The 12423-nt window shown below is 42.4% G+C and overlaps 5 protein-coding genes across 5 annotated transcripts; 2 read left to right on the top strand and 3 right to left on the bottom strand.

The window, feature by feature from the left end:
- Positions 1-553: 553 nt before the first annotated feature.
- Positions 554-1927, top strand: TRIVIDRAFT_70659 (glycoside hydrolase family 75 protein; the record flags this gene model as incomplete). Its single annotated transcript, XM_014100329.1, has 4 exons — positions 554-652; positions 711-1049; positions 1150-1660; positions 1908-1927. The coding sequence occupies 4 exons, from the start codon at positions 554-556 to the stop codon at positions 1925-1927; spliced, it is 969 nt and encodes a 322-aa protein (XP_013955804.1).
- Positions 1928-3849: 1922 nt separating this feature from the next.
- Positions 3850-5698, top strand: TRIVIDRAFT_52812 (uncharacterized protein; the record flags this gene model as incomplete). The annotated part of the gene is made up of 5 exons (XM_014100328.1): positions 3850-4064; positions 4118-4438; positions 4500-4514; positions 4570-5288; positions 5358-5698. 5 exons carry the CDS (start codon positions 3850-3852, stop codon positions 5696-5698), a joined length of 1611 nt encoding a protein of 536 aa, XP_013955803.1.
- Positions 5699-8170: 2472 nt separating this feature from the next.
- On the bottom strand, positions 8171-9110 carry TRIVIDRAFT_128732 (uncharacterized protein; the record flags this gene model as incomplete). The annotated part of the gene is made up of 2 exons (XM_014100327.1): positions 8171-8978; positions 9043-9110. Coding segments are annotated over 2 exons (876 nt in total), but the record flags the coding sequence as incomplete, so codon positions are not given.
- Positions 9111-10009: 899 nt separating this feature from the next.
- Positions 10010-12158, bottom strand: TRIVIDRAFT_230804 (uncharacterized protein; the record flags this gene model as incomplete). The annotated part of the gene is made up of 2 exons (XM_014100326.1): positions 10010-11753; positions 11818-12158. One exon carries the CDS (start codon positions 11718-11720, stop codon positions 10176-10178), a length of 1545 nt encoding a protein of 514 aa, XP_013955801.1.
- TRIVIDRAFT_170552 (uncharacterized protein) lies at positions 11625-12158 on the bottom strand (the record flags this gene model as incomplete). The annotated part of the gene is made up of 2 exons (XM_014100325.1): positions 11625-11753; positions 11818-12158. A coding segment is annotated over one exon (234 nt), but the record flags the coding sequence as incomplete, so codon positions are not given.
- Positions 12159-12423: the final 265 nt, after the last annotated feature.

Below are 12423 nucleotides of genomic sequence, written 5' to 3'. Positions count from 1 at the left end.
ATTTTGTCGTCCAATGTGAGCAAATACTTATGTTCCACGAAGCTCTAGTGCTGACTTGACTTCAAGCTAAGAAAGGCAGGTTTTTGTAATTGGAGGAATTTGATCACCTGTTGTAACATGCAAAGATACGAATCTAAATCCGCCTGAGGATTGGCTCCATTGGGCAATCTGTTTCCTATGGCCGCGTTAGGTATTTTAAGAAATGTTTTTCCTCGAATGAGCAATATTTTTCCGAGTCAACGTCCCCTTCCATAAATCACGCTTACGCAGGGATTGGCTGTTTTTGGGGGCTTCCTAATTAATCCAAAGACTCAACCTTCCTAATTAAGCTTACTTTAGTGTGTGGCTTTCGTAGCAAGGGGGAGACTCGAAGTAAATGTCACCGCTCTGAATCCTTTCCCGTATTTGGTAGTAGACATCCTTGCAAACTCGTATTTCTAAAAACACTACTCATGGGTATATAAAGACATCGGCAACTACCTGATCTCTGGGGTCAATTCAAGCTCACGCATACACTCAGAAGCGCTTGAAACATTTGTACAATCTTATCACGATGCATTCTTCGACTTTGCTCACTCTCCTTGCGACGGGAACTACCTCCCTAGCCTACACTATCCCCGCCAATCTTCAAGCAATCTACAATGCCCATAAGGTCTGAACCCACCTGCTACTACCAATTTACATTGCTAACATGAATGTTGCTGAATCAGGCGGGAACTTGCTCCAAGCCCCTTTCTGGAACTTCTTCTTCTGGGGCTGTCTTTTGCGCAGATATTCCAAACGCCATTTTTCTCAAGGGAAGCAATGGAAACTATGATAACATGGACGTCGACTGTGATGGTGCCGATGATAAGGCCGGTGATTGCTCCAATGACCCTACTGGATATGGCGAGACAGCGTTCAAGGACACTGTGCAGACATATGGTATTTCCGATTTGAACGCCAACATTCACCCGTATGTTGTTGTTAACGAGCCGCCTTATTTCGATGCCGAGCACTACGGCTTGAAACCATTGAGTGTCATGGCGGTTGTTTGCAACAACCAGGTGGTGAGTTTGATCTTTTATCTATCCGTGCTACACTTTGTCTTCATTAATTGATGCAATGAGCATTCATAATTTGAAGAGTTTTTGCTTACATGTTACTTAGTGGTACGGTATCTGGGGTGATACCAACACCGAGCCAACTACCGGAGAGGCATCTATTTCACTTGCCCAGTTGTGCTTCCCCAACGAGGGTCTTAACGGTGATTTTGGACACGGTACTAAAGATGTGTTATATATCGGATTCCTCGGCGATAATACTGTTCCGGGCAAGACTGGTGCCAAGTGGAACGCGAAAAATGTTTCGGATTTTGAAGCTAGCATCAAGGCAATGGGGGATAGGCTCGTTCAAGGTCTTGGTAGCAACAACGGCGGCGGCGGTACTAACCCTCCCCCTCCTACATGCTCTTGGGCAGGCCACTGCATCGGTGCTTCTTGCGGCTCTGATGATGACTGCTCTGACGACTATGTCTGCTCTAGCGGCAAGTGTGCTGCTAACGGCAGCGGTGGCACTACCCCTCCCCCTCCCCCTCCTACATGCTCTTGGGCGGGCCACTGCATTGGTGCCTCTTGTGGCTCTGATGATGACTGCTCCGATGATTATGTCTGCAAGAGTGGTAAGTGTGCTGCAAGCTAAATTAAGCACCAGTTTTAGCCATTTGTTCTCTCGCTCCTTTGTTCGAATGAGATATGGATTATGAAGCGCCTTTGAGCTCCATGTTGCGCATATATGCGTTAGGTTGCCGGAATCCGTCATAGCCGGCTCTGTGCTTATTTGTCTTTTATCTATGTGTTGAGAGTTGGGACGAAACTTTGCACATTCGGTACATATATATATATATATATGCATCTGTGTGCGTATAGCTACACAAAATTGTATATAAAATTGAATAAAGAAACCTCAATGAAGATAAGAGATTCAACAATGTTGTAGCGGCTGGAATCATATATGCTATTTTCATAAGTTATCAAATAATTTCCTTAGTGTCGGAAAAGTTAGCAGGGTAATAAGGCATGCAACGTTTGAGTTGCAAGCGCATAACTAATTGGACTGCCTGCAATAAGACAAAAAGGTGTTGAAATACGGATTTACCATTGCCCTAAGCATCCTGGTGTTTGGTAAGATGCGCTCTATACAGTAACACCTTAAACATAAAATTATGCTTACCATTAGTTGTATATGGCATGTATGGCTCGATCCAGCTACGTAGCTATAATCTTTATGTTGTGATGATCATTCATATGGTTATGGAAAAGTTCTTTCTGCATGCCATATCTTTTAGTCTTGGGATTTACCTGCTTGCAACTTATTCGTTGAAGACAATCTCGCAAATCGGAGATTCCCAAACTAAGAAAATTAGTTGGAAAATGGGGCTCTTCGGCCACAGCAAGTTTTTTCTCAATTCCACATCATTTGAAAACATGACTTAATGTTTACAGTGAACTTTGGATTTAGGTATTTTGTTTGGCTAATTGATATATAGGCGTGCAATTTATTGACCAATATAAAGCATTCTGTTGGACTTACATTTGCGTTTCTCTTACAGTTGCACGGATAGTATATACACCTATTATAATTACATTAGTTTGAGAATAATCCTAACGCTAATGACAAGTTGTATATATTTACGGCTATTGGTAGCTGCTGCTGTTGTTGTTGTTGTTGCTGCTGCTGCTGCTGCTATTATTATTATTATTATTATTATTGTTATTGTTGTTGTTATTGTTGTTGTTATTGTTGTTATTGTTATTATGGCAGCCTAGATAAAGTTTTAGCCTGGTTTATCCCACTTACAATAAATTATATTATACCAATCACCAACAGAGTAGCAAAGCAATATTAATTTTATTACTGAGAGCTTTGGTAGCGGTTGTTATTTACCATAACTGCTTAAAGCAAGAATGCATTATTTTGCTAGAGAATCATAAATTTTATATAAAGGAAGGCGCCTGAGCTGAGGAAATGAAAATATCCATCTCTATATAAAGGGTGTGATTTTATTTTGCCCACCACCGGATCCGGTTTCGGAATTCTCATCACCGGTCAACTTAGATTATTATCAAGCTCTAATATGAGCTCGGAGTAGATTTAGATCTAGAAGTAAAACCCTTTGGAAGTAGTGGGGTTATAAGAGCTTTGATCATCAGATAAAATTTGCAAATAGCGAGAGTGGCTCTGAATATAGCGACAGAAAAAAATCCCTCACCGTTAGTGTAAAATTATCTCCGAATTATGCATTAGTAGCACCGGATATATTTCTCGCATTATTAGATTCTCGATATCGCAAGATCAGATAAGATGTATGTATCTAGACTTTGATGTAGTAGAAAGCATTTGAGTCCTGCACTCGAACCACTTCATGGGATAAGCTTACACATATATAGCTAGCTGCATAGCATATATACTTGTGATATTTCTATACTTGATGATGGCTATTTTAGCCTATCAATATGTAAAAGAAGCTGATACCTGTCGCCATAAAACTATGTTCTTGAATCGGCTTTATTATCCTTCGGATTGTGCACCAACACATTCAACGATCCACATAAGTCATCTGACGTCTTCGGCCAATACATATCATATCCTTTTCTCCGAATGTCGGCGAAAGATAAATTTATTCTTATGAAGATTTTGGAATCTATATAAAGAGACCATAGCTTGAATAAATGAGATCCTATTTGTTCAGTATTACATATCTTTCTCCAGATATTTCCACAAGCAATGGAAAACGCCAGTGCTTGCCAAAACTCACCACTAGGGCCGGTTGCACCTGAGTCAATTGACCCTGGTTGCCTCACTAAACAGATGAATAGCACACACGGAGAGGAATTAACCGTGGGCATCAAAGAAACAGATGGCACTTCTCCAGTTCTCTTGTCTTTCATATGGTTCGGCATGTTTTTGTTGGCAATTGCCGTGAGTCTGGCTGGACAGACAATGCTGTCTTATCAGCCATATGCCCTCTCTGAGTTCAATCCTCATAGCATGATCTCAGTAATAGGAACAATTCAATATATATTGTATGTACAGGTGCTCTACATGCTAAACTATAATCTGACGGCTGATGGATCAGATATGCAATTGTTAGGCCAGCTTTAGCGAGGGCGGCGAATATATGGGGACAACTCGAAGCATTTAGCTTGTCCATCGCGGCGATATTACTTGGGTTTGCAATTGACGCGGCTTCTCAGAATATAGGAGGGTTAGCGGCTGGGCAGATTCTCTATACGATTGGACAAGTTGGCATACAGTTTCTACAGCAACTCCTTGTAGCCGATATTACAACGTTGGAAAATCGATCCATCCTTGGAAGTCTTATTTTATCCCCTACAATATTTACTTCTTGGATCGCAGCTCCTATTGTCAGCACCATGGCTCCCACAAGGTGGAGATGGTAAAATCATTTTCCAACCATTATTGATCTATACACAATTGCGCTAACATGAATGCAATAGGGGATACGGGATGTGGTATGTCTTAGAATGAATGTGTTGAATAATAGTCACGAATTGACATTAAGAATAGGGCGATAATATTTCCCATCATTTCTCTACCACTTTTATTTTCCCTTTGGCGACAAAAAAAGTATACCCGTATTCTGGAATCTAAGGATACGCATCGAAAGTCGGAGAGTATTTCTGCTCTCTGGTCGCAACTTGACGTTGCCGGACTTGTTATTTTGACAGCTAGTTTAACTTTTGTCTTACTCCCGATGACATTGTCAACTTCGATCTTCCGCTCATGGTCCTCGCCTAGGAAAATAGCTATGATTACTGTTGGAGGGTGCTGCTTTATTGCCTTTTTAATCTATGAGCTTTACGTTCCAACTCGCCCACTCATTTTGCTCAAGCTTGCAAAAAATCGAACCATTGCAGCGGGATGTATATTACAGTTTGTCCTCTATCTAAGCTTTTATATTTGGGCACCGTATTTCTACTCATTCATCGTCATTGTCAACAATCTCTCTTCTAAGGCGGCCACAAACATCACCGCAGCCCAAACAGTTGCAATCGCTGTTATTGGACTTCTGGCCGCCTTTCTTGTCAGATTAACAACCCCATGTAAGTGGGTTATTATGCTTGGCATGGTATCAAAACTAGTCGGCGCAGGACTCATGCTACGATACTCCAATACTACAGCAAGTACTATACAGATTCTATTCGGTCAGCTTGTTTCCGGTGCTGGGACCGGCATGATATCTATCATTGCGCAGACTGCTGTACAGGCCGTAACACCACGTCAAGGTACGAGACCTACCTGTACACAATTCTTTAGAATCAATATGCTCTAACCGTAAATGTCGCATAATACAGACGTTGCATCGGTTACAACTTTATATGAAGTCTGTGGCGCGATTGGGGGAGCAGTTGGTAATGCCATCTCCGGTATTGTCTGGACATCACTTCTTCTCTCTCGGCTTCGAGCAAACCTCCCCGCAACAGCACAATCCGCAGCAGTGGAAATCCAAAACTCCTTTTTGGTAGCATCGTCATATTTGCCTGGTAGCTCTGAGAGAATTGCCATTGACAAGAGCTATACGGAAGTGATGCATGTCCTTCTTATTGTAGCACTGGCAGTGCTATCAGTCCCATTCTTTGCAATGTTTTCAATGGAGAATATAAAACTAAAGGAGATTGATATGGAACAAGAATAAAGGAGTATCCTAGGCGAACTTTGAACAGGGCAGTATACCAGGCACCTTTATAGATGTTAAATATAAAACCAAGAATACAGTTTCAATAAAGATGCAACAGGTGCTTATTCCCTTATCGAAAAGAAATGTATAGGTTCTATAGTTTCATAGTGGCTATGTTCAAATCGATGGAACTTGAAAATAGACAGTTATGGGTTATACAACATGGCCAACTCACTGCCAAAGAGACCGATTGGGGCTTCAACCTTTCCATCCCGCGCACGTTTCTCTCCACTCTCTCATACTTACCTTTGCCATTCATCCACCACACCTCCCCCATTCCCTTCAAAAATACTAGACAGCGTGTCATTATCTATCGTTAATGGATCGTGTTGAAACAGGAGTTCTAGGAATCCGTCCTGGCATCTGTTGGTCATGGCTCCTATGAAGCAACGGAGAGTTTTGGACGATGCGCCTGCATAGTAAGCTTGATTTGGGCTAAGCACATAACGTCGGGCTTCGTTGTAGATAACCTGCCTATCCTTGTGTAATATGTTTGCATCAAATAATTGTAACAGTTGGAGCATATCGTCTTCTACAGTGAGTATGCCTTGCTTCGATTACTGAGGGAAGTTGTTTATCGGTAGAGATCGAATGATGATCCTATAACCAAACTAGCCATATCCCATATTATACAAGTCATATCTGCGAGTATAGAGCTGAGAAATACCATGCGTTAGTTTCCATGCATGCAGCAGCAGGTCATATTTTTGGCTATTATTTGCTTCATGCGCCAGCAGCCAAGACAGACTAATCAACAGTATTGCAGACAGCCGAACCTGTTCCGCAAGCTGTCCATCTGATGAAGCCAGGCATGTCTATGATAGAAGAGCGTTCTGTTCAGGTAATATGAAACTGCGAGTGTCATGGTAGAATTCCCCGAATCGTGAAAATGGATGTGCAATGCTGTAACGCAGGCATTGGATTCAAGATGACTTCTGACTCGAAGGATATCTGTGGAATGACCCGCTGCCACACTTTGATAGATGATACCTCGTAGCAGTGTGGCATAGAGTGAGCCATCGCGGTGCTGTAGTAGTGCATTGGGAAGAGCTCCGCGGATCGGTCCCGGCTTACTTGGTGTACAGATAGCGGAGTGGTGCCAACGCGGGACCAGAGGTCGGCATTCCCGCATTCATGGCAACATCAGGATGGCGAGTTGTTCATGATCTCCAATATGCTCGTGGTGAGCCAACCCGACTTAATAGGATGTGGCTAATCGCCGTTGGAAACGAGTTTTCATGCCTGTTTTTGGGACTCCTTAAAGGCAGCCAATTGTTTCCAATAGCGAACCTCCATATCGCCCAATCACTCATTAGTATAGGTAATATGACGGAAAACATGTTTAATGACCACTGTGGGCTGATTATTCATTACAAAGGATTGATTACAGTGCGAATGTGAATGGGATACTTACAGTGGGTCAGCAAAAGTCAAGACAACCCCACAGTATACACCAAAAGACAGCATATATAAACATAAAATTAACTTTAATAATAAAGAAAAAAATACATAATAAATAAAAATATTTATAATTATATACAAAAAGATTTATAAAATCTTTTTATTATATTTTTTTTTTTTAAATATATTACTGTAAATAGCGGCTTAAAGTTTACGTATTTTTAACTTATTATTTACACTGTAGCTAGTGCATTTATAGCGGCCTTTTAGTGTTTTTATAGTGGAAAATACAGTGCTAATATTAAGTAAAAACATCTATATTTTACTTTTTAATTCTTTTAAAATTCTATAATAATAACAAATAAAAAATAAACCTTTATATAAGAACTTTCACTATGAAAAAACCTAAATATTTAATTTTATTTAATTCTATTTATATTTGTAAGATTTATAAAGGAGTGACAGGTACTGATTTTGTTAGGCAATAGCTGGTGTACTGTGGGGCTCGTCGTGACTTTTGCGTCCCCACTGTACCAACACACGCGCCTCCACAACAATACTAACTCTTGTATGAAACAGTGATTTTTTGCTTATCAGTACAGCGTATTCAATGAAAGTATTATGACAGCTTTTGAATCGGCAATCGTGTATGCGCCTGCAACAAGAGCAGGTAAGTTTTGTGGGCATCGCATCGCAAAAGCACCCGTCGCTGTTCGATAACATGCTAGAGGGCGGATTGAGCTTCGTTATTGCGAGAGGTGGATAAAAATCTATGAAAAATACGGTAACTCGCTCTTTTCCTCCAATACATTAATGCTCTGAGACAGCTATTACTGCTCTCATAGACAAGTTGCGGATGCCTTTCCCACGTGTGGATGTTATCATTCTAATATGACAAGCAGAATATTTAGAGATGGTGTAGCAGTGGGTATAGTCATGGCCTTTATCTTAAAGCTGGAAACAAATGATTCACTAGCCCCAAGGACCTCGGAACCGCTTGGATGTATCCATTCTAAAATGCCCAGTTAATGTGATATTTCCCGCAGTATCAAGCTTGAGCTGTGCATGTTTTTCTTCCCGCCTCAATTGGTCAATATCTCTAGCACTAGTTGCGAGCAATGACCGGACTTCGTGGTCGGGTAGATGAGCAAGACTTTGCTGGTCCCCCCGCGTAAGTCGTAACATTTGGGTGTGCGAGGATGCCGTATTATTATTATCTTGCATTGGAACAATCTCTGATGCTTGTGTTGGTGTCACTACAGGCTCTACGCGTCGCTCCACTAACTGGCCAGCTGCTCTTGGAGTGGATGATCGAGACGCTCTTGAACGGTGATTGAGAAGCTTGCCTGATGGTAGTCGCAGTACTTCGTCGTTGACGTAGTATTCTGGTGTGGCAATATTATAGAATTCTGCAATATCTGAAGCAATGTTGAACCGGCAATGCCCTTTGGCTGTCATGTGGTGCTGAATCCCCTCAACAGTGCTACGGCGCACAGTGCACAGAATGCACTCGCCATATCCGTATATAATCAAGTGCAAGTATCCGATAAGCGTATCAGACTCGACTATCAAATCGCCCTCACGGGGTATGGTGAAACTGTGTTCCCTTGACATATGCGCGAGGTTATCATTAAATGTATCGCTCTCTGTGCCGCAGAAGAGACATTGTTCGGGTTTGAATTCCGGCTTTGCAGAAATATCTGTGTCGAGATCGTCGATTTCATCATCCGAATATTCCTTGCCTACTGCATCTACAGCTCTGTTTGGACTTGATGGCGAAGATGCTAGTGGCACGATTGTGCCAGGTTCTGCTATTCGCACTCGAAGATTGTAGACACTATTGTAAAAGGGTTAACATCTCGTATCTTGTATATTGTTTTCAATCAACTCATAAGACGTACTGCGAATCGCTCTTTGCGTGCTGTCGCCAATCGTTCGGGCCAGCTAGCGCTATATTACAGAGTCTGCAAAAAGATGGGGATTTATCTTCCATTTTGGTGGAGAGTAGATCGCTGGTGGCTCCTATTTCTGGAATTTTGGCGGTTTAGTGATTGTGTTGGCAATCAGGTAACAATATGAGACGAGATTGAATGAAAGCTTATGAGCTACTATTTGGAATTAAAAGTGATGGTTTATTTGACAAGCACAGAGTTAGGCTTTTGGAATGAATATATATATTACATATATCTGGATCGAGTACATACCTGTTGACTGGACTGATGCTCTGTGAATCTTCAAGGCTCGCATTGCCCGAGATAGTGGGTCCTGAGTTACCCAACAGGATCTAATATGTTTTGACTCATACTTTGGTTATTCGGGTTGCTTCATCTCGTTACACATCAAGCCATTATGAGTCATATCGTGATTCATCAATCTTGGCTACAAACGGCTCGCTGGGCGATCTCATGTGCGGGGCACTCTCAACACCGACCGTACTGCCACCGCCTCAAAACAGTCATTGCTTACTTCTAGCGAACTAATTACTTTCAGTCTGCATATGCATATTAGATACCAAGAGACAACCCTTTGATTCTAGTAGCCAATTATTAGGTCGATCTATGGAAAATTTCTATCTCTCGGACCAAACCTATCTTTGGATACCCATTCACTATCTTACTGAGATAATGCATTTTGGGCCTCTGCGAGCACTCCATTATTCTCAGTGGCGGCATGGTTTCACTGCAAGTCACTTCTGTACACCAGTTTGCTCAAGTATTTCGCGTTGAGTGGGTCCTTGCTGGATTCTGGATCACGAATGGCACTCCGTGCATTGTTACTAGAGATTGGCTATTGTGACAAGCTCATTTATTCCTATAGTTCCCGCTGCAAGGCGGCATGATGTGAAGAACTGCTAATCTATTGGTGCCGGTTTATTACAGCCGGTTGAATAATAAATAGCACAGTTCTAAGGTAGCATCGGACACGCAAGGCTAATCAATTGATTGACTAAACCCAAGTATTTTCTCTAGCCCATAGTCTGCACTGTAGCACTCACCTGCTGCAATAGGCTATTTTCTATTGTAGCACTCACCTACTACAACTCACGCAATGCTCTTACCTCCTGAGCATTCCCACTATTCCCAGTTCCAGGCGTCAATCGGTCAACGTATAAATAAAGTCTCAGCCGCCACAAGTACATGTGGTGAAGGTCCGCACGCCACTTAGTTTCCGAGAGGTTATGACCAGTGATAAGAATCATCATAAAGAAAGATTCGATAATGCTTGGGGGGATGTTGCAAAGCAGTTGCCCAGTGGTGGTCCATTTCATAATACTGGCGCCAATAATGAGGCCTATGACAAGCATAATTCCCAGTACGACGGTAATCTCATGCGCGCACACAACGCCCATCTTCTCGGAAACAAGATAGTGTATAGAGTTGCAACAGACTTTCTTCTTCTCAGGTAGGGGCAAACTGATATCATCTGAGACACTTGTATCCTCAAGCTTAGCCTCCTCTAGAGCAAGCTGTTCGTACCGATGCAGCCGTTGTTGAACGTTGCGAAGCACGAAGCCATCAATCAACCCAATCAAACCCGCATAGGTACCGATAAACAACCACCAGTTATTATTCCAGTGCATGGCAGGTCCAATGCAAACCCAAATGATTAAGACAATGATGAGAAGCGCAATACCGACAAGAGTCCCAACTACATCTGCATAGTAAAAGATGACTCGCTGAAGGATACCGAAATGAGGCGCAGGAATAACGACCGTTGAGTTTGTCTCTGTGTCATTAGTGAGAATTCGAAGTTTTAACTCAATCTCAGAGTCCACCTCAAAAATTGAATTCATGCACTTCTCAACATATTCGTCGTGGCGTTCGCGAATGTTGGCAAGGAATGTGAAGATCGCAATCATTAGAGCCGAGGTTCCCGAGTTGATATATAATTGCCAACGATCGCTCCAGCCACAGTAGGGCCCGAAGCCCAGCCAAATGAAGATGCAAACCCAGTACATGCAAATAGTACCGAAATGACCCATAAATGCCGAAACATGTTTCGAGGTTCGGCCAATCCAATTCTCTTCAGGTAGTCCAGGACTAAATTTCGATGATTGGCTGCTCTCAATCTCCCCAAGAGAAAGCTTTTTGCATCGTCCGCTGGCAAGAACATGTCGTAACATTCGTCTTTGGCTCTGAATTCGAGATCTCAAGCTTGCAGATGCCCGTACCTGCCTCTCGTACCCATTTAGTTGTTGACGCATGAGCAGAGAGTCAAAGAAATAGCTAACAATCGCTTGCACATCGGAAATGATCGCGGCCCAATTGTCGGATTGACCGTAGCGAATGCCGAGAAGAGCCCAGATAAGGAGGCCACCAATCATGATGAAGAAGACAGATTGAGAGCCAGATGCTTTGACAACTCTATCGAGCCATCGGTCAAGCCTACTCTTCTTGACTCGGTCAACATAGCCAGTGATATTCTTGGTACACATAGATTGCTCTGCTTCACCAACAACACTAGTCTTCTTTCCTTCAGAGACGCTGGTATCCAAAAAAACATGCTGAGTTGGTGCCACATCTTCGATTTCTCCCTTGAATCCAGGAGATGCAAGGGTTTTTATTATTTGCTGGAACATCTCGTCCGGATATTGTACGAAGGGCCGAAAGTGCTGCCGGAAAACGACCGTTAGCCACATATTAGTATTAGTCGACTACAATCAGTACTAGACTCACCTTTTCAACTTGAACAATATTTTTTGTCAAAGAATATAAATTTCGTAGTCTACATTCATGCCTGCACTATTCAGGCTGTCGCTTCCATCAGGTCCTGACCCATTGACCTAAGGTGGCCACAACTCATCGGCCGCTTCGAAAAGAGCCGAAGCAAAGAGAGCTTGTCTCGAGATAAAGATATAAATCGCCAGGATTGCTGTTTCGCGGTTCGAATTGGACCACAAAGTATTGATCTTTTCGTAATATAGATAAGAAAGGGTATGGATAGCCAGAGTTGATTTAATGAAATATGAAAAGAAGCTTGCAATATTTATATACCAAACAATACGCAGCGGTGCTTGATGTATGAGAATGCTGATGGCATTGAAAGCAGAAACGCCAAGAAAAATATTTTATATATAAAATGTGATGGCAGCGGATCTCCGAGAGCTTTTTTTTTTTTCACCGCCAAAAGCGAGGAAACGGATAACCGGCTTTTTTGCATCGGGTCTTCAAGTCTAGACCACATAGATTTCCTTTTAGGTACCATTATGTGAGGTATTTCGGAATGAGCCTCACGGGAGGAAGCCGAGGGGGGTGGCTGTGCTAACTTAAACGAAGTACGCG

The sequence above is a fragment of the Trichoderma virens genome, assembly GCF_000170995.1.
Source record: "Trichoderma virens Gv29-8 chromosome Unknown TRIVIscaffold_68, whole genome shotgun sequence".
Taxonomy (NCBI): Eukaryota; Fungi; Ascomycota; class Sordariomycetes; order Hypocreales; family Hypocreaceae; genus Trichoderma; species Trichoderma virens.
The sequence above is the reverse complement of the archived record's forward strand: the minus strand, read 5'-3'. Positions and strand labels throughout refer to the sequence as shown.